Source organism: Salvelinus fontinalis, chromosome 38, assembly GCF_029448725.1.
Source record: "Salvelinus fontinalis isolate EN_2023a chromosome 38, ASM2944872v1, whole genome shotgun sequence".
Classification (NCBI taxonomy): Eukaryota; Metazoa; Chordata; class Actinopteri; order Salmoniformes; family Salmonidae; genus Salvelinus; species Salvelinus fontinalis.
The window spans coordinates 35,913,458-35,933,158 of NC_074702.1; the positions used below are offsets into that span (position 1 = coordinate 35,913,458).

The 19,701-nt window shown below is 44.7% G+C and overlaps 2 protein-coding genes across 11 annotated transcripts in view; one reads left to right on the forward strand and one right to left on the reverse strand.

Moving 5' to 3' along the window:
* LOC129837645 (focal adhesion kinase 1-like) overlaps positions 1 to 19,701 on the forward strand; it is a 204,368-nt gene that overhangs the window by 114,647 nt on the left and 70,020 nt on the right. The window lies entirely within an intron of this gene.
* On the reverse strand, positions 4,682 to 19,555 carry LOC129837646 (DENN domain-containing protein 3-like). Its single transcript, XM_055903971.1, has 13 exons — positions 17,840 to 19,555; positions 16,708 to 16,864; positions 16,043 to 16,407; positions 13,971 to 14,230; positions 13,463 to 13,633; positions 11,168 to 11,297; positions 10,727 to 10,834; positions 8,185 to 8,324; positions 7,292 to 7,449; positions 6,746 to 6,879; positions 6,425 to 6,543; positions 5,947 to 6,084; positions 4,682 to 5,548 (listed from the first exon to the last, which is right to left on the reverse strand). The coding sequence occupies exons 1-13, from the start codon at positions 18,021 to 18,023 to the stop codon at positions 5,342 to 5,344; spliced, it is 2,271 nt and encodes a 756-aa protein (XP_055759946.1). The 5' UTR covers positions 18,024 to 19,555; the 3' UTR covers positions 4,682 to 5,341.

Sequence of the window (19,701 nt, forward strand, 5' to 3'; positions counted from 1 at the left end):
GGATCGCCCTCTGGAGGGGCTGTGTCGACATCAAAAGGTACATTTTCTACACAACAAAATCTCGGCTTACATTTGTCGACAATCTCTGCCTTCATTGATTTGACTACTGATTTGCCTTCATTGATTTGACTACTGATTTGCCTTCATTGATTTGACTACTGATTTGACTACTGATTTGCCTTCATTGATTTGACTACTGATTTGACTACAGTTGATTTGACTATTGTTGTCAGGACATGGAGGTGAAAGAAACCCAGGTCTTTGACTGTGTGGTTTCATTCACATGGTGATTTGCCTACTCCACCAGGACCACATCTATAGGGTTAGTTAGTGTATGGCACATATTGCACTGTGTGTACCCGTATCATCATGGGCAGAAGCATAGACATCTATTGTCATACCCACATTATAACTGCTGATATTTCTGGTTATTACAAGCCATTAGATGTGACGAGATGACTCATATCAGAAGACTAGCCCTGAAGCAGCACATTCTCTGAGGTACACCTCGGTGTCCTGGAATTTATCAGGTAACATTGACAAACAAGGTAGGCTATGGGTTCTTCTGAGGGTTGAACACTCAGTACAACGTTCTGTACGGTTCTCCTGCTCTCTATACCCCTGTATGAATCCTCTACAAAAGAATTCCTGATGTCACTACTAACATGATGTTCATGCAACAAACAACGTTTACCTGTCTGTGACGTTTCACATGCAACTGCATGCACGGCCATGACATGAGAAACTTCCTGCCCTTATCTCAGGCACACTGACTCGCTCTTCCTGAGACAGACACACGTTCAGTTCTCAGCCAAACAAGCCTACCACTACTTCTCAAAAACTGTCAGTTGTATTATGGATATAAATATTGCACACGTACCTCCATTTCCGCAGCCCAGGATATTCCAGAACTGCATATTTGTAGGCTATTTACATGTAAGAGTATTTCCAACTGGTGCAAATCACTTCTGTCAGTGCTACGGAGCTGATAACCTGACACCCTCTTACCAACACACCTGGCCCCTCCTCCTACTGGCTTCCAAACTCCTCCCTTTACACACTAGCTTTAACTTGTTACAGCAGCAGGCATGGCGGCAACAAATGATACTGATCGTGGAAACAAACAAAACAATAGATGATTCAGGCATGCAGATAAAATAATGCTGCTTGCCTGCAAACATACGCAGAGTCAACAAATCAATGCAACCCATTGTAAAAAAAACAAGAATCGTTACAGTTTATGAGCAGTCTCTCCTGTTTGCACTGTAGCAGTAACTGAAGAAAGCTCAATATCTGTGAACCTCTTAACACAATTATGGTTATTATACATGTTTTGTTACATCGTAATATAGTTGTTGCCTTGTAATTGCCTATGGAGTTTAGCAGTTTTTTGTTATTAGACACGTGGAATAAGGAACAGTCTATCTTCGACTTGTGTAATTACATCAGCGTGTCAAATACAAGGTCTCTGCTAATCTTCCCCTATAAGTAGCGTTATACCTTACTCAGGTCATTTAAACAACGGCATGCAGAATGGCTGGGGCTGAGCCGGCTACAGAACTATATCATGCAATGACATACACTGTAGCGAGCTCACCAAACAACCATGAGAGTTGTTATAATTTGTAACAATATTGTAATAATTGTTTTGTTTTAAACTAGCAACATTGTATAATTTCCCTAATGATGCCACTCGAAATGTAGCCACTCGCTGCACACTATTTGAGTAAGACATTCTGTGTTCGCTGAACCTTGCACCTAGGCGTGAGAGATTCGGACACTGCACCACTGTTTGCAGAAACATGCATATTCATGCATAGTCCCCTTTTCGCCATCAAATGAAACCGTATTTTCTCCACCAAAAACGCAAATTGGAGTAGGCTAACTGAAAGCTCCGACTCTCACTGCAACCCATTGTCAATGACTGTGGTCTTACTATGCTAACTGGCTAATGTTAAAGTTATTTAATATCCTCCACATCATTCAAAAATGTATAAGGCCACGTTATACTCACGTATATCTTTACTATCGAAGATCCACCTCAACTATTTCCGTTAACCGGTCTCCTATCCTGCAAATATGTGTTACAATCCCGAATTAACCGTATAGCTGTGTGTGGTTCCCTCTCCGTTTCGGTTTCTCCACAACACCGTGCTCTAGCGCCCTACTCTCGGTAACCACTGACACAGCAGCACCGCATCCTAATAGTTCCAATATGGCTGACGTGTAGTGACCATGTAGTGACCATACCCAGTAGAAACGGCCGGAGAGTTCAGTGGACTCACTGACCATCTCAGCTGGCAAAACGCAAATTCATAACTTGTTATACTTGTAAATAGCTTTTCACATGACAATTACATCAATGAGAATGTCAGTACTTCACAAAAACTTATTTTCTTATCTAAAGTGACTAATACACTCCTCATGTTTCATAAAATGTCAACATTGATATTACAAATAGCTAAATTCATTAGAAATAATATTATTTTGCAATGCAAAAAAATGCATTGACAACTGAGTTCTCTGTGGTTAAATAGACTCACATTTACATGTCATTCACAACCACCCACAGACACAGCAAGAGAACTCTGTGTTTCCATTGTCCAACAAACACATCCCAAAACATTCCTTTCATTAGCCCCCTGCATAATACTACAACACACAGCAAGCCAGGCCCATAGCAGAGACCCAGTTGGCATACTAAATGGCACCCTATTCCCTAAATAGTGCAGTAATTTTGCCCATAGCCTTACAGGCCCTGATCAAAAGTAGTGCACTTTATAGGGAATAGGGTGCCATTTGGGATGTAACCCCAGGGTGCATAATTGTTATATATATATATATATATTTTTTTTTTTTATGTAACCTTTATTTAAACTAGGCAAGTCAGTTAAGAAAAAAATATTTTCAACGATGGCCTATACCTGTCAAACCCGGACGATACTGGGCCATTGTGCGCCGCCTTACGGGACTCTGAATCAAGGCCGGTTGTGATACAGCCTGGAATCGAACCAGGGTGTCTGTAGTGACACCTCTAGCACTGAAATTAGTGCCTTAGACCACTGCACCACTCAAGAGCCCATTATAGCAGCCTTCCACCACCCTCGGCCAGACCACTGAATCCCTGCCCACAACGTTGACGGGAAGATGAGGATCGCAATGCCTGCCATAGTAAGATACAAAATCACTGATCTGTTCACTGTTCACACCCAAAGCAACCTCGCTCTGAAGGGCTAACTAAGACTTATTCACTGAAAAACTAACCCTCAATGCCCATAGGATGGGGTGAAGCACAAGCTAACTGTTCAGCAGATGATTTTAGATGACAATGGTTTGTATTCAAGACCTATTTCAGCCTTCTCTGTACATGACATTTACATTTACATTTAAGTCATTTAGCAGACGCTCTTATCCAGAGCGACTTACAAATTGGTGCATTCACCTTATGACATGAAAGGCTGACTTGCATGAATGAGCATAGGAATAAAAAATAAATAACTGTACAATCATTTTTTTTATTGTATGTGACAGCTAAGACATGGGTGAGGCAGAAATATGAATCTGAAAGAAGACATTTAGTGTATCCAGAATATTGTTAGTGAAATAAATCAAAACGTTGTGAAACAGTCAGAGAAACGCTATTACATCATCATCATCATCATCATCCAGTATATAAAGGCAGACCCCAACTTAAAGAGAACAGAGGATGACAGGGTTCTTCATGATCATGTCATTCCCTGAGCCTCACTGTCCACTGTATATTGTCCACGTCCCTAATGGCACACTATTCTCTATAGGGCCCTGGTCAAAAGTAGTGTACTATTTAGGGAATAGCAGGGTCCTCACCAGGATTTTTGAACAAGGTGGTGCTGCTGAGTACGGTGGGGTTGGGGGGCAGACCACAAGGTGGAGCAGCGTGGTGGGGTTGGGAGGCAGAACACAAGGTGGAGCAGCGTGGTGGGGTTGGGAGGCAGACCACAAGGTGGAGCAGCATAGTGGGGTTGGGAGGCAGACCACAAGGTGGAGCAGCATGGTGGGGTTGGGAGGCAGACCACAAGGTGGAGCAGCATGGTGGGGTTGGGGGGCAGACCACAAGGTGGAGCAGCGTGGTGGGGTTGGGGGGCAGACCACAAGGTGGAGCAGCGTGGTGGGGTTGGGAGGCAGACCACAAGGTGGAGCAGCATAGTGGGGTTGGGAGGCAGACCACAAGGTGGAGCAGCGTGGTGGGGTTGGGAGGCAGACCACAAGGTGGAGCAGCATAGTGGGGTTGGGAGGCAGACCACAAGGTGGAGCAGCGTGGTGGGGTTGGGAGGCAGACCACAAGGTGAAGCAGCGTGGTGGGGTTGGGGGGCAGACCACAAGGTGGAGCAGCGTGGTGGGGTTGGGAGGCAGACCACAAGGTGGAGCAGCGTGGTGGGGTTGGGGGGCAGACCACAAGGTGGAGCAGCGTGGTGGAGCAGCGTGGTGGGGTTGGGGGGCAGACCACAAGGTGGAGCAGCTTGGTGGGGTTGGGAGACAGACCACAAGGTGGAGCAGCGTGGTGGGGTTGGGGGGCAGACCACAAGGTGGAGCAGCGTGGTGGGGTTGGGGGGCAGACCACAAGGTGGAGCAGCGTGGTGGGGTTGGGAGGCAGAACACAAGGTGGAGCAGCATGGTGGGGGTGGGGGGGGGCAGACCACAAGGTGGAGCAGCGTGGTGGGGTTGGGGGGCAGACCACAAGGTGGAGCAGCGTGGTGGGGTTGGGGGGCAGACCACAAGGTGGAGCAGCGTGGTGGGGTTGGGAGGTAGACCACAAGGTGGAGCAGCGTGGTGGGGTTGGGGGGCAGACCACAAGGTGGAGTGGTGGGGTTGGGAGGCAGACCACAAGGTGGAGCAGCGTGGTGGGGTTGGGAGGTAGACCACAAGGTGGAGCAGCGTGGTGGGGTTGGGGGGCAGACCACAAGGTGGAGTGGTGGGGTTGGGGGGCAGACCACAAGGTGGAGTGGTGGGGTTGGGGGGCAGACCACAAGGTGGAGCAGCGTGGTGGAGCTGCTGCTTTTCTGTTCTACCTGCTAATTCATTATAACCACCTGGTGTCCCTGGTCTAAATCAGTCCCTGATTAAAGGGGAACAATGAAACAAAGCAGTGGAACTGGCTTCCAGGTCCAGAGTTGAGTTTGAGGCGTTTATAGCCTCTTCAGACCTGTAGGACTCCTCAGGGTCTGTAGGGCTCTTCCTCGAACCTGGTCCCACATCTATTTCTGCTGTTTAGGAAACTCCGGTCATTGTTGTGCCAAACATTTGATTCACTTAAGAGTTGGCAAAACCACACAAACAGATACTGGACCAGGCTACTCGTCCTCTACTCAACCTTCCAAATGGCGATTTTGCCATCCTGGCAGGCGGAGCCGCTGAGTACATAGCGGCCCTCTGCAGAGCACAGTGCCTGGACACTGTCTGTGTGGGCCATCAGCTCTTTCTCTACACTGTGGCTCTCTGTGTCCACTATGTAGATCTTCCCACTCACCCTGCATTGGTCAGGGCTCGGCCCGCTGCAGCCAACCCAGATCTGGACGAGGGAGGGGGAGGAGACAAACAATGAAGAGAAGCTTGTTGAGGATTTGCAGTTGTACTGTGACATTTACTATCGAAATAGAAATCAGCGTTCGCTCTGGACACTCTGATCGTTACTATGAGAAAGAAGATAACACAATGATGGGAGGGTGGAATGTATGGTATCATTTCTAAGTACTGTACTATTTTAACTGCTACTTTACAAGCTTTTGTAGAAATGTCAACAGCTGAGAAAGAGTGTTGTTGACAGAATCTTATGAATGTGTTTTGTATGTGTTAATAGTAAAGTGTTAAAGAGGTTATTATGTTGGTACCCTTCCAATAAAGTGTTACCAGCAAAACATGCAAAGAACAGCAGGTGGGAACATCCAACTGAGACCATCATTTTCTCACCTGATTCTTAACCTTGATCATACAGTTGACCCCTGTACAGTTCTGCAGCTGCACCCTCAGGAAAGGCTTGGTCAGGTCTTTACAGTGCCAGAGACAGAGCTCGTCAGAATCAGAACAGCTCGTCCACAACTGCCCCCTCTGAAAGAAACACACAGTGGACTGGTTTAGCCATCAACCAATGACAAGCAAACTGACTGTTGGAAGGCTGCAAAAATACATAGTGTCTGGCTTGATTATTGAGGCCACTTGGAGACCATGGTGAAGGCCTAGCATGAGATAAAGATCTTGGTTCAGTGAAATCTCCAAGGTGAAGGCCTAGCATGAGATAAAGATCTTGGTTCAGTGAAATCTCCAAGGTGAAGGCCTAGCATGAGATAAAGATCTTGGTTCAGTGAAATCTCCAAGGTGAAGGCCTAGCATGAGATAAAGATCTTGGTTCAGTGACATCTCCAAGGTGAAGGGAACATGGGCCTACTACCTCTACGAAGAGGATGAGGCTGCTGAACTCAGTGGGCATGCTCCGTAGATCCTCAGGAAGTGTCATCTTACGATGTGGGGTTCCGTCCTTCCTCAGCTCAACGATGCCGTCTCTGGCACCTAGTCAACATTACAACAGATGGGAACAAAACAAACAACAGTTTCTGTCCAGATGCTTGCTGTTGTTAGCATGTTATCTTGTGGTCAGTTGACACACTTTGTTAATTGATCATTGGCAGGGTATACAATACATAGGAGTATATAAAGAATCTAATAATGATATAGAGTTAGAGTACAACTATGACTGAGTGAGTTGACTTACAGCACCACAGTGTTCCATTGAAGAGCTGAATGGACATAAGCCAATCACAGGCCAGTTGAAACTGCTTTTTCACTTTTAGCGTTGAGAGGTCCCACAGAATGACTGTTCCATCGGCACTACAGGAGTATGTCTGGCTGGGAGGGAGGAGAGGGAGCGTTGGATTAAAACAAGCCCCATGTAGAAGCCTGATTGTGGTCTAACTACTGATGATTCAGAGGGCAAAGTAAAGTGTAGTTTAAGTACACTGCTGCCATCTGCTGGTTGAAAATAGACATCAGAACACTGAACATTCCATGTTCTAAGCCTTGCAAAATGATACTGGAGCGAGGACAGTTAGAACTGCTTTCTGCAATAGGTGCATTGGTCACTTGAACAGGCAGTTCTAACACATTATCCTTCCTTCAACATAGAATCCTGAGCATCACACATGGGTTAACACTTTGTGAGGGTGAAGTGACTGTAGCATGAAAGAGTGCCCTACAGTATATAGGGAATAGGGTGCCCTGTGGGACACAGACATACGGAACTATATGTGTAACATTTTACCTCATCTTGTCACTCTCCTCCAGGGCAAAGTCCATAACCTCATGCCTGTGCTCTGTCAGCTGCTTATTGCAGGACATGCTGCGAGTGTCAATTATGTAAATGATGGAATCCTGAGAGCCAATCCATACTTGATCCTGGTCCAATCCCAGCATGCAGTTCTGTGCACATAATAAAGCCACGTATTCAGCACATAAATTGCGTCCCGAATGGCACCTATTCCCTATATAGTGCACTACTTTCGACCAAGGCCCATAGGACTCTCGTCAAAAGAAGTGCACTATATAGGGAATAGGGTGCTATTTTGGACACATACATATCCATGTTTAATCCACTGTCATGTGAATGCCTCATGAGACCACAGAAAGGAGGAAACACTATCAACAGAAGAGAGAGAGAGAGAGAGAGACAGGAGTGAGAGAGAGTGAAAGAGAGGAGAGAGAGAAAACAAGTGAAACAGAACTAGAGGGGGGAGAGAGAGAGGTAGAGAAAGAGAGAGATGGAGAGAGAGAACAAGTGAAACAGAACTAGAGGGGGGAGAGAGAGAGAAAGAACGAGTGAAAGAGAGCTGGAGAGGTAGAGAAAGAGAGAGATGAGAGGGAGAACAAGTGAAACAGAGAGCTAGAGAGGGAGAGAAAGAGAGCACTGTGTACTTAATTCAATATAACAATTTATTTTCAAAGGATATCTGTAAGCAATTTCACGGAAACAAAGGACATGTTCCAATATCCACACTAGCATATAACCCTTAGAATGCATGGCCAAATCCAATGCTTCTCTCTAAGTGTTCTGCTACACTAATGTGGATATTGGAACAGAGCCTAGTAGGAAGGCTCAAGCGATAGTCCAGGGAGAGCGCAGGGGAAATGGTATGTGTCTGCTTGCAGACATCATACCAGTTGGGAGGATCCCACTTGAACACAGTTCTGCTGCATGGACCAGCTGGCTGCATCAAACACAACCACCCTCCCACCACTGAGGGCACACCACAGCTTGGGGTTCCCATCTCCGTCTGCCTCCGAGTAACTCAACTGGCCTGGATAAACAGAGAGAGAGAGAGAGAGAGAGAGAGAGAGAGACTGTAGTCAGTCACAGCAATTCAGCTTTTAGCTGCGAATGTCTACATCAATATCAAATACACTAAAACTTAAATGTACAATCCATGGGTCAGCCAGTCAATGGATACTCCCACAGGCATATAGATTATATGTATACAGTATATACTGTAGCTCTGCATTACAACATAGAATATGTTGGGTTTTTCAGTGCCTTTGAGATCATACTATTATTTTTTTGGCAACTTTTACTTCACTACAGAAAGAAAATAATGTACTTTTTACTCCATACATTTTTCCCTGGACACCCAAAAGTACTCGTTACATTTTGACAGGAAAATGGTCCAATTCAAGCACTTATCAAGAGAACATCCCTGGTCATCCCTACTGCCTCTGATCTGGTGGACTCACTAAACACAAATGCTTCATTTGTAAATTATGTCTTGGAGTGTTGGAGTGTGCCCCTGGCTATCCTTCAATAAAAATAAAACAATTAAAATTAGCCCGTCTTGTTTACTATAAGGAATTTGAAATGATTTATACTTTTACTTTTGATACTTAAGTATTTTTAAAACCAAATACTTCTAGACTTTTTCTAAAGTAGTATTTTACTGGGTGACTTTTACTTCTGTCATTTTGTATTAAGGTATCTTTACATTTACTCAAGTATGACACTAATACTTTTTACACAACATGATGTGGCTGGGGGTTATAGTGTTTCTTTCACATGACCCATCAATTTAGACAAGTGTGTCTGGGTAAGAGTCATCTAATATCTATTAAGTATTTTTATCTGGACACTTTCTGTTTACCTGGAATGTTTCCATATTGTTGGTTACTACCACTGTTAGTATTAATCTTTACTACAGTACTCAGTGTTGATCACATGACCTCACATGTGAATCCTTAAAGAGATGGGTGGGGCTAAGGCTTAAGAATGTGTAAATAATGCTGAATGGGTGTAGACAAAGGAGTGTTCTCCAGTAGGTACCAAAACATTCAATGTCCTTTTTCTCAAAAGTGAGTTGACAAGTTTATCAACTTTCAAAGCAGAATTACTTTCCCATTGTCCCTCAAAAATGCAGTGTATGATATACCATTTTGTAGCTCTGAGCCTCTACGTTTAACCAATGTAAAAAAAAAATATATATATTAAAATGTTGAGCCGGTCAGTGATATATTAAGTTTTGACTCACACTGTACAGTACAACAAGTTCATAAGTTACCACACCTGACAAGTGTGAAGAAATGACACAAACTTTGACACAAACTTTGACAATACATGGCACATGTACTCATCTACATAAACAGCTGAGAGTAGACAAACAATTAGGCCTGTCTGGGTGCTTTCCACTATTGTGTATTTGCAGCCAACTATTACGGCTTCAAAGCTCCTCTGTAAGGACATGCACCTTGCAGGACATGTTAGGACATGCACCTTGCAGGACATGTTAGAACATGCACCTTACAGGACATGTTAGGACATGCACCTTACAGGACATGTTAGGACATGCACTTAACTGGCATGTAAACAGCTTCTATCTTACAGGCAGATACATCAGAGTGAAGATAAGAGACTGAAACTATGATAGAAACTCAGGTGTCTGTTTCCCCTCACCTGGTGTGTAGAGTAATATAAACTCAGCTGTCTGTACTCCCTCACCTGGTGTGTAGAGTAATAGAAACTCAGCTGTCTGTTTCCCCTCACCTGGTGTGTAGAGTAATAGAAACTCAGCTGTCTGTATCCCCTCACCTGGTGTGTAGAGTAAGACGTGTACAGTCTGTATCCCCTCACCTGGTGTGTAGAGTAAGACGTGTACAGTCTGTATCCCCTCACCTGGTGTGTAGAGTAAGACGTGGACAGTCTGTATCCCCTCACCTGGTGTGTAGAGTAAGACGTGTACAGTCTGTATCCCCTCACCTGGTGTGTAGAGTAAGACGTGTACAGTCTGTATCCCCTCACCTGGTGTGTAGAGTAAGACGTGTACAGTCTGTATCCCCTCACCTGGTGTGTAGAGTAAGACGTGTACAGTCTGTATCCCCTCACCTGGTGTGTAGAGTAAGACGTGTACAGTCTGTATCCCCTCACCTGGTGTGTAGAGTAAGACGTGTACAGTCTGTATCCCCTCACCTGGTGTGTAGAGTAAGACGTGTACAGTCTGTATCCCCTCACCTGGTGTGTAGAGTAAGACGTGTACAGTCTGTATCCCCTCACCTGGTGTGTAGAGTAAGACGTGTACAGTCTGTATCCCCTCACCTGGTGTGTAGAGTAAGACGTGGACAGTCTGTATCCCCTCACCTGGTGTGTAGAGTAAGACGTGGACAGTCTGTATCCCCTCACCTGGTGTGTAGAGTAAGACGTGTACAGTCTGTATCCGCTCACCTGGTGTGTAGAGTAAGACGTGTACAGTCTGTGGAGCTGGGAGGTCTAGTGATGGATTGATCTTGTGTTTCAACGTCTCCGATGTTGTCTTTGGAACCATCATAGAAACTGCTTACAGACAACGAAACAGAAAGCAGAAAATGACATATCAGAATATGAATCACTATCCTGATTACAGAAAATCACAAGGAATATCACACACTATTGTTCTTCAGAGGGACATCCGATGTTGTTGATTTAGTCGTATACTTGATCCTTAGTCCTGGAAACTCCTGGACTAAATACATGTTCAATGGTTCTCCATTGAGTTTGTGTTTTAGTCCAGGACCAGGCTAGATCTGTGTCCGGAACCCCACCATTAAACTCACAAATGGTAAAGCTTACAGATGATTTATATGCAAAAAAACAAAATCGACAGTGTATCTGGACCATAATGCATACCTTCACGCTTCACTCTGTCAAAGTATGCCAGTTTGGAAGCGGCAAATACGGCCTTCTGGCTCTGAAGGCACCCAACCACAGCATCCATGAGCAAGACGTTAGTCAAAGCCTGCTGCATGTACTGAGGATCCTTAAAGGGAACATGACAGCTTATACACACACTGCCTGTACTGAGGATCCTTAAAGGGAACATGACAGCTTATACACACACTGCCTGTATTGAGGATCCTATAAGAGAGACATAGTCTTACAAGTATATATACACACAACCTACTACACATTACAATGTACAATGAGTACAGCCAATTAAACAGTGTGGGAGATAACATTACGTTTGAGAGATAACATTAAGTTTGGGAGATCACATTAAGTTTGGGAGATCACATTAGGAAAAAACATAATGTTTTCCAGCAGAGCAGAGGGGTGGAACAAGCCTGTACTGCAACATGGGGCAGCAGGTAGCCTAGTGGTTAGAGCATTGAGCCAGTAACCGAAAGGTTGCTGAATCGAATCCCCGAGCTTACAAGGTAAAACTCTGTCATTCTGCCCTTGAACAAGGCAGTTAACCCACTGTTCCCCGGTTGGCCGTCATTGTAAATAAGAATTCGTTCTTAACTGACTTGCCTAGTTAAATGACTGTGTCATTGACTTGTTTATTGTGTTATTGGCTTGTTTATTGTTTACTCCATGTGTAACTCTGTGTTGTGGTCTGTGTCACACTTTATCTTGGCCAGGTCACAGTTGCAAATGAGAACTTGTCCTCAACTAGCCTACCTGGTTAAATAAAGGTGAAATAAAAATAAAGGTTAAATAAATTAAAAAATGTATTAATATCTCTTTAGGAAGCCTGGAGGAAACCATCAGGTCAGAGGGGTGGGACAAGCCTGTACTGTAATATTAATATCCATTTAGGAAGCCTGGAGGAAACCATCAGGTTAGAGGGGTGGGACAATCCTGTACTGTAATATTAATATCCCTTTAGGAAGCCTGGAGGAAACCATCAGGCCAGAGGGGTGGGACAAGCCTGTACTGTAATATTAATATCCCTTTAGGAAGCCTGGAGGAAACCATCAGGCCAGAGGGGTGGGACAAGCCTGTACTGTAATATTAATATCCCTTTAGGAAGCCTGGAGGAAACCATCAGGTCAGAGGGGTGGGACAAGCCTGTACTGTAATATTAATATCCCTTTAGGAAGCCTGGAGGAAACCATCAGGCCAGAGGGGTGGGACAAGCCTGTACTGTAATATTAATATCCCTTTAGGAAGCCTGGAGGAAACCATCAGGTCAGAGGGGTGGGACAAGCCTGTACTGTAATATTAATATCCCTTTAGGAAGCCTGGAGGAAACCATCAGGCCAGAGGGGTGGGACAAGCCTGTACTGTAAGATTAATATCCCTTTAGGAAGCCTGGAGGAAACCATCAGGCCAGAGGGGTGGGACAAGCATGTACTGTAATATCCCTTTAGGAAGCCTGGAGGAAACCATCAGGCCAGAGGGGTGGGACAAGCCTGTACTGTAATATCCCCTTAGGAAGCCTGGGGGAAACCATCAGGCCAGAGGGGTGGGACAAGCCTGTACTGTAATATCCCTTTAGGAAGCCTGGAGGAAACCATCAGGCCAGAGGGGTGGGACAAGCCTGTACTGTAATATCCCTTTAGGAAGCCTGGAGGAAACCATCAGGTCAGAGGGGTGGGACAAGCCTGTACTGTAATATCCCTTTAGGAAGCCTGGAGGAAACCATCAGGCCAGAGGGGTGGGACAAGCCTGTACTGTAAAATCCCTTTAGGAAGCCTGGAGGAAACCATCAGGCCAGAGGGGTGGGACAAGCCTGTACTGTAATATCCCTTTAGGAAGCCTGGAGGAAACCATCAGGCCAGAGGGGTGGGACAAGCCTGTACTGTAATATCCCTTTAGGAAGCCTGGAGGAAACCATCAGGCCAGAGGGGTGGGACAAGCCTGTACTGTAATATCCCTTTAGGTGCCAACCGATCTTATACTTTTTTCATAATACGGTAATAAAATAATGTGACATGTTTTTCAAGACTATGAATAACGACATAACACATTCAGGAGGGTGAAATGGACTATGCTAATATTTCTACCCACACGTTCCACAAAGTGTTTAACAGAAGTCACTGCACTGCTTAACATCTTTGCTGCGCCACCGAAAAGCTAGCAATTCCATGGTGCAGGTTGGGGCATTTCAAGCTGAAGGGGTTAGTTGAATGAATTCAACTTGGTTACATTATACCCTACTGAACGCAGCACCAGTCTGAGATCCAGCGTATATCCTACCTTGTGGTCGTCTGCCATCGTCCTCCCAGCCCACATCTCTCTGACCATGAGATTCCACAGGTCACACGCAGACTTCAGGTTGGCCTCAAACACCTCCTTCCTCAGACTGCACTTGATCTTCAGAGACGGGATCTTCAACAGCAGGAAAGGAGCAAAGGAGATTTTCACCTCCTGACAGAGACGAGAGGGAAAGGGGGATACCTAGTCAGTTGGACAACTGAATGCATTCAACTGAAATGTGAGGAGAGGAATATCAGACGTGTCATCGTCATCATGGCAGATTTTCATTTGAACAAAGCCAAACATTGATGGCAATACACTGTAGTCATACCAATGTACCCTTCAGTATTATTCATTACTGAGTGAGTTTCCAAAAGCTTCATAGCACTAAGATCATCTTTCATCCATTGCCTATACTTGTCAAAGATTATTTTAGGACTACAAAGTTTTTAGAAAACTCATCCCTGAACAGTACTACTACTACTGCCTAAACATAAAGTAACCCCACCTTTATGTCTCTGAACTTGGTGATCTCGATAAACCCAGGCCTCCCGTCAGTGAGCAGGAAGAGCCTCTTCTGTGTCATGGCGATCTTACCCACTCCCTGGTTGGTTTTGATGGAGCAGGACAGCTTGTAGACACACTCGTTGTTGTCAAGGTGCTCTATGACCTCAGCTGGCAGGTGAACGTCCTGGGCCTCCACCTCCGTCTCCTTCCAGAAGGTGTAGAACACACGGAACACCTCTGGGTCAATCTGCTTCTGTTGCCCTGGAAACGGAAGGTGTAGAACACACGGAACACCTCTGGGTCAATCTGCTTCTGTTGCCTTGGAAACAGAAGGTGTAGAACACACGGAACACCTCTGGGTCAATCTGCTTCTGTTGCCTTGGAAACAGAAGGTGTAGAACACACGGAACACCTCTGGGTCAATCTGCTTCTGTTGCCTTGGAAACAGAAGGTGTAGAACACACGGAACACCTCTGGGTCAATCTGCTTCTGTTGCCTTGGAAACAGAAGGTGTAGAACACACGGAACACCTCTGGGTCAATCTGCTTCTGTTGCCTTGGAAACAGAAGGTGTAGAACACACGGAACACCTCTGGGTCAATCTGCTTCTGTTGCCTTGGAAACAGAAGGTGTAGAACACACAAAACACCTCTGGGTCAATCTGCTTCTGTTGCCTTGGAAACAGAAGGTGTAGAACACACGGAACACCTCTGGGTCAATCTGCTTCTGTTGCCTTGGAAACAGAAGGTGTAGAACACACAGAACACCTCTGGGTCAATCTGCTTCTGTTGCTCTGGAAACAGAAGGTGTAGAACACACGGAACACCTCTGGATCAATCTGCTTCTGTTGCCCTGGAAACAGAGGTCTTGTCTTAGAAGAAAGCTTCAGTCTTCAAGGAGTCATTCGTTGTAAGAGTAGTGGTGTGAATGTAAACAAGGCATGACAAGTCTCAGCAGCCTGTAGAGAACATGCTCATCAAACGCACATTAAAACCATGCAAATGCATTCCATCATTTTACTTTCATGTATGTCATACAAGCCAATAGAAACAAGCTAATTCAAACAGCATCCATTGTAAACAGGAACACTGTGTTTTGTCAAAGCAAAGAGCACATTTATACATCTCCCATAGCTGAAGACGCCCCATGAAACAACAGCCATCCATCTCATGTATGATGTCATGGAATGAACGTTAAACCCAAGCAGAGATGAAGATGGAGAGAAAAATAAAAAGAGATGCCACATGAGTCCCGCTGACCAGTCATACGATGGGATGCTGCAGACAAACTGGACAGTCTTGCTTACCATCCAATGAGGAGTCAAAGTAAAATCCTGATTTGGAGGGACTCCTCATGGCTGAAGTCAAACCCTGAATCCAAAGTCACTCTTACAAGATGCTATTAATAAAGTAAGGATAATCAGATGATACACACCGTGTTCCTAGGCAGAGTGGTACTGTATTTCAAACTTTATTGACAGATCAATCACTCGTTTACTATCATGGGTGATCTTATTGTTATAGTACAACCATACTGTACTGCTCATGTATTTCCATGTCCTGTCAACGAGAGGCCTGACCTCTAACTCACTTACCCACAGTGAGAGCCTCAAACAGCCTATGGATGGTAAGTCTCAACTTACCCACAGTGAGAGCCTCAAACAGCCTATGGATGGTAAGTCTCAACTTACCCACAGTGAGAGCCTCAAACAGCCTATGGATGGTAAGTCTCAACTTACCCACAGTGAGAGCCTCAAACAGCCTATGGATGGTAAGTCTCAACTTACCCACAGTGAGAGCCTCAAACAGCCTATGGATGGTAAGTCTCAACTTACCCACAGTGAGAGCCTCAAACAGCCTATGGATGGTAAGTCTCAACTTACCCACAGTGAGAGCCTCAAACAGCCTATGGATGGTAAGTCACAACTTACCCACAGTGAGAGCCTCAAACAGCCTATGGATGGTAAGTCACAACTTACCCACAGTGAGAGCCTCAAACAGCCTATGGATGGTAAGTCTCAACTTACCCACAGTGAGAGCCTCAAACAGCCTATGGATGGTAAGTCTCAACTTACCCACAGTGAGAGCCTCAAACAGCCTATGGATGGTGGCGACGTCTTTCACAATCCCAGACTCCTGGATGCACTTCACAAAGTCCTCCTGCAGCATGTGGGTCTTAGGGAGCTGGAACTTCTTCACGTGGTCGTCAGCTTGGACCAGCACCATCTCGTTGTCTGTCTTCACCTTGAAAATGAGCCGCATGAGCTCTGGCCGCCGGTCCACCTGGGAGCGCTCGTCCTTCTGCAGCGAGTCCACTAGCGCCTTCACCAGGTCGGCGGGGAAGATCTCGATGTCCGTCTTGTAGAGGTTCTGGAAGTCGCTGAGGGCGTCAAGACGCTTGGAACACAGCGTGTTCATGAAGCCGCGGAGGTAGAAGTACCTTGGAAATAGAGAAAGGGTTGTATGGAGAGTAGTAGGACTTTGCTTATAGATGATTTGTGAAGCATGTATGTAGTGCATATTGTGACTGACTGGACACACACTCACGCGCCCTCTCTGTCTCGCCCGCCAGGTGCCTCTCCTTGCTATCAGCAGGAGCATTGCCTTTATAAACTTGGCGGTCCGGTCACTTTATGAGGACTTTACAAATGCCCAATAAAGCCATTTTTTTTATATAGATGTAGTGTGTTTAAAGTGTGACTTAATAAAATGAATAATCCCTATGTTGTAAACTAAGTACCTGGCCAGGAGTGTGGAGTTCTCAGGAACACAGAGGATGGCCTTCCCCAGTAGTATGATCAACTCTCCATAGTAGTTCTGGACATGGTGGTGCACCATGGGAGGAGGAAATTCTGGCAGCTTGAAGATCTTCACAGGCTTGGGCGGGATCTTGAAGGCTGTTTAGAAAAAGACAAAGAGTGACACTGCAAACAAAAAGGGTCTACTTTATATAAATCATCTCCAGCACCACCCCAACATCAACATATGTGAAAATGGCGTGTTCCTATGTTCTGTTGTAAAAAAGTGAGGAAGATGTGTTTCCAATGACATTATCAACCAATTAGGAGACAATTAGGAGACAATTAGTAGGTAATGCCTCCTCATAATTGGTTAAAATCACATGATGCACAACGATGATGTCATTGCAAACACTTATCTCCCTCTATCTTTTTTACTACCGAACATAGAAAGACGCCATTTTAACATATGTTGAGGATGAATATGAAGTTGAACATTTGTCAAAATTCTCTTTAAGATGAATCTTCTTGTTCACAGAAGTTAAGGCCTAATGACCTACACTTTACTTTAACCATCCGTCATAAGAGCCACATTACACTGTTATAACACAAACTATTTAGTGTTAAGTCAGTTTTCATTAGCTGACAACAGACATGATCTGTTATGACATCCGTTATGACAGTGTTATGTAGAGTAGTCCTTTAGACAGTGCATAATGTTACGGAGTAATGTTCATGTAACCGTGTAATGTTACTAACATCACAGTATATGTGTTAATCAGTAGTCCTCCCACTGCTAGGGTTGCAAAATCTGGTTTTCCAGAAATCCTGGTTGGATGATGTCATACTTACTTCGTCCTAATTCCAGTAATCTTCCAACTGGGATTTCTGGAAAAGCTGGGAATTTGGGGAAAATTGCTGGAATGTTGTAACCTTCCTATAAAAAAGTTCCTATCTAGAACCTAAAAGGGTAGGAGAACCCCTTGAAAAACCATTTTTTGTTCCATGTAGAACCCTTTCAACAGAGAGTTATATATGGAAACCAAAAGTGTTCTACCTAGAACCAAAAAGGGTTACACTATGGGGACAACCGAAGAACCCTTTTGGAAGCATATTCTCTAAGAGTGTACTCACCACTGTCAGGGATAATGATCTTCTTGAGGGAGGTTTGTCTGAGGAGGTTGAGATGGCGCTCCTCTCCCAGGTTGGGGAGGCTCATCCCCAGCCTCTTGTTCAGACGCTTCTCTGGGTCGCTGCTATACTTCCTGGCCATTTCCTGCATGGTGGGCCTCCTGGGGTTGTCTGTCATCGCCTTCATTCAGACATCAGACACATATAAAACAGGACTGTATACCATACAATACCCTAATATACATACAGGACTGTATACCATACAAGACCCTAAATACTATACAGGACTGTATACCATACAATACCCTAAATACCATACAATACCCTAAATACCATACAGGACTGTATACCATATAAGACCCTAAATACCATACAAGACCCTAATATACAGGACTGCATACCATACAATACCCTAATATACATACAGGACTGTATACCATACAATACCCTAAATACTATACAGGACTGTATACCATACAATACCCTAAATACTATACAGGACTGTATACCATACAAGACCCTAAATACTATACAGGACTGTATACCATACAATACCCTAAATACTATACAGGACTGTATACCATACAATACTCTAAATACTATACAGGACTGTATACCATACAAGACCCTAAATACCATACAGGACTGTATATCATACAATACAGGACTGTGTACCATACAGTACATACAGGACTGAATACCATACAATACTATACAGGACTGAATACCATACAATACCCTAAATACCATACAGGACTGTGTACCATACAAGACCCTACATACTATACAGGACTGTATACCATACAATACCCTTAAATACCATACAGGACTGAGTACCATACAATACCCTAAATACCATACAGGACTGAGTACCATACAATACTATACAGGACTGAGTACCATACAATACTATACAGGACTGAGTACCATACAAGACCCTAAATACCATACAAGACCCTGAATACCATACAATACTTGAAACCTCTCACGGAATCTCCCCCAGCCATATATATAGCATGTTTGCAGTGGGGTGCTATGTAACAGAATTCAATCATTTCCCAAATCGCTCCTCCAGTATCACTAGCCAGTCTCTTTCACTTATTTGATCTATTCCAGCACTAACTGGTCAACTAATCGCCAAGGCTAACTGGTCAACTAATCGCCAGGCCTAACTGGTCAACTAATCGCCAAGGCTAACTGGTCAACTAATCGCCAAGGCTAACTGGTCAACTAATCGCCAAGGCTAACTGGTCAACTAATCGCCAAGGCTAACTGGTCAACTAATCGCCAAGGCTAACTGGTCAACTAATCGCCAAGGCTAACTGGTCAACTAATCGCCAAGGCTAACTGGTCAACTAATCGCCAAGGCTAACTGGTCAACTAATCGCCAAGGCTAACTGGTCAACTAATCGCCAAGGCTAACTGGTCAACTAATCGCCAAGGCTAACTGGTCAACTAATCGCCAAGGCTAACTGGTCAACTAATCGCCAAGGCTAACTGGTCAACTAATCGCCAAGGCTAACTGGTCAACTAATCGCCAAGGCTAACTGGTCAACTAATCGCCAAGGCTAACTGGTCAACTAATCGCCAAGGCTAACTGGTCAACTAATCGCCAAGGCTAACTGGTCAACTAATCGCCAAGGCTAACTGGTCAACTAATCGCCAAGGCTAACTGGTCAACTAATCGCCAAGCCTAACTGGTCAACTAATCGCCAAGCCTAACTGGTCAACTTATCAGCGAAGCTCTAAAACACTATAAATGGATGGTGGTTCTCGAAGAGAGGTTTGAGAAAAACCCCTCTGCTGTACATTCAAATATTCAACAACAATACAACATCCAGACTGGATAACTGGATCAGACTTAT

What these genes read in the sequence shown, in the direction of transcription:
- LOC129837646 (XM_055903971.1), bottom strand. Translation starts at nt 18,023, where the DNA reads ATGAAGGCGATGACAGACAACCCCAGGAGGCCCACCATGCAGGAAATG. An exon ending in AAGTGGGATCCTCCCAACTG is followed by an intron (nt 7,450 to 8,184) that starts GTATGATGTCTG and finishes TTATGTGCACAG; the next exon opens with AACTGCATGCTGGGATTGGA. An exon ending in GAGGAGAGTGACAAGATGAG is followed by an intron (nt 6,880 to 7,291) that starts GTAAAATGTTAC and finishes CCTCCCTCCCAG; the next exon opens with CCAGACATACTCCTGTAGTG.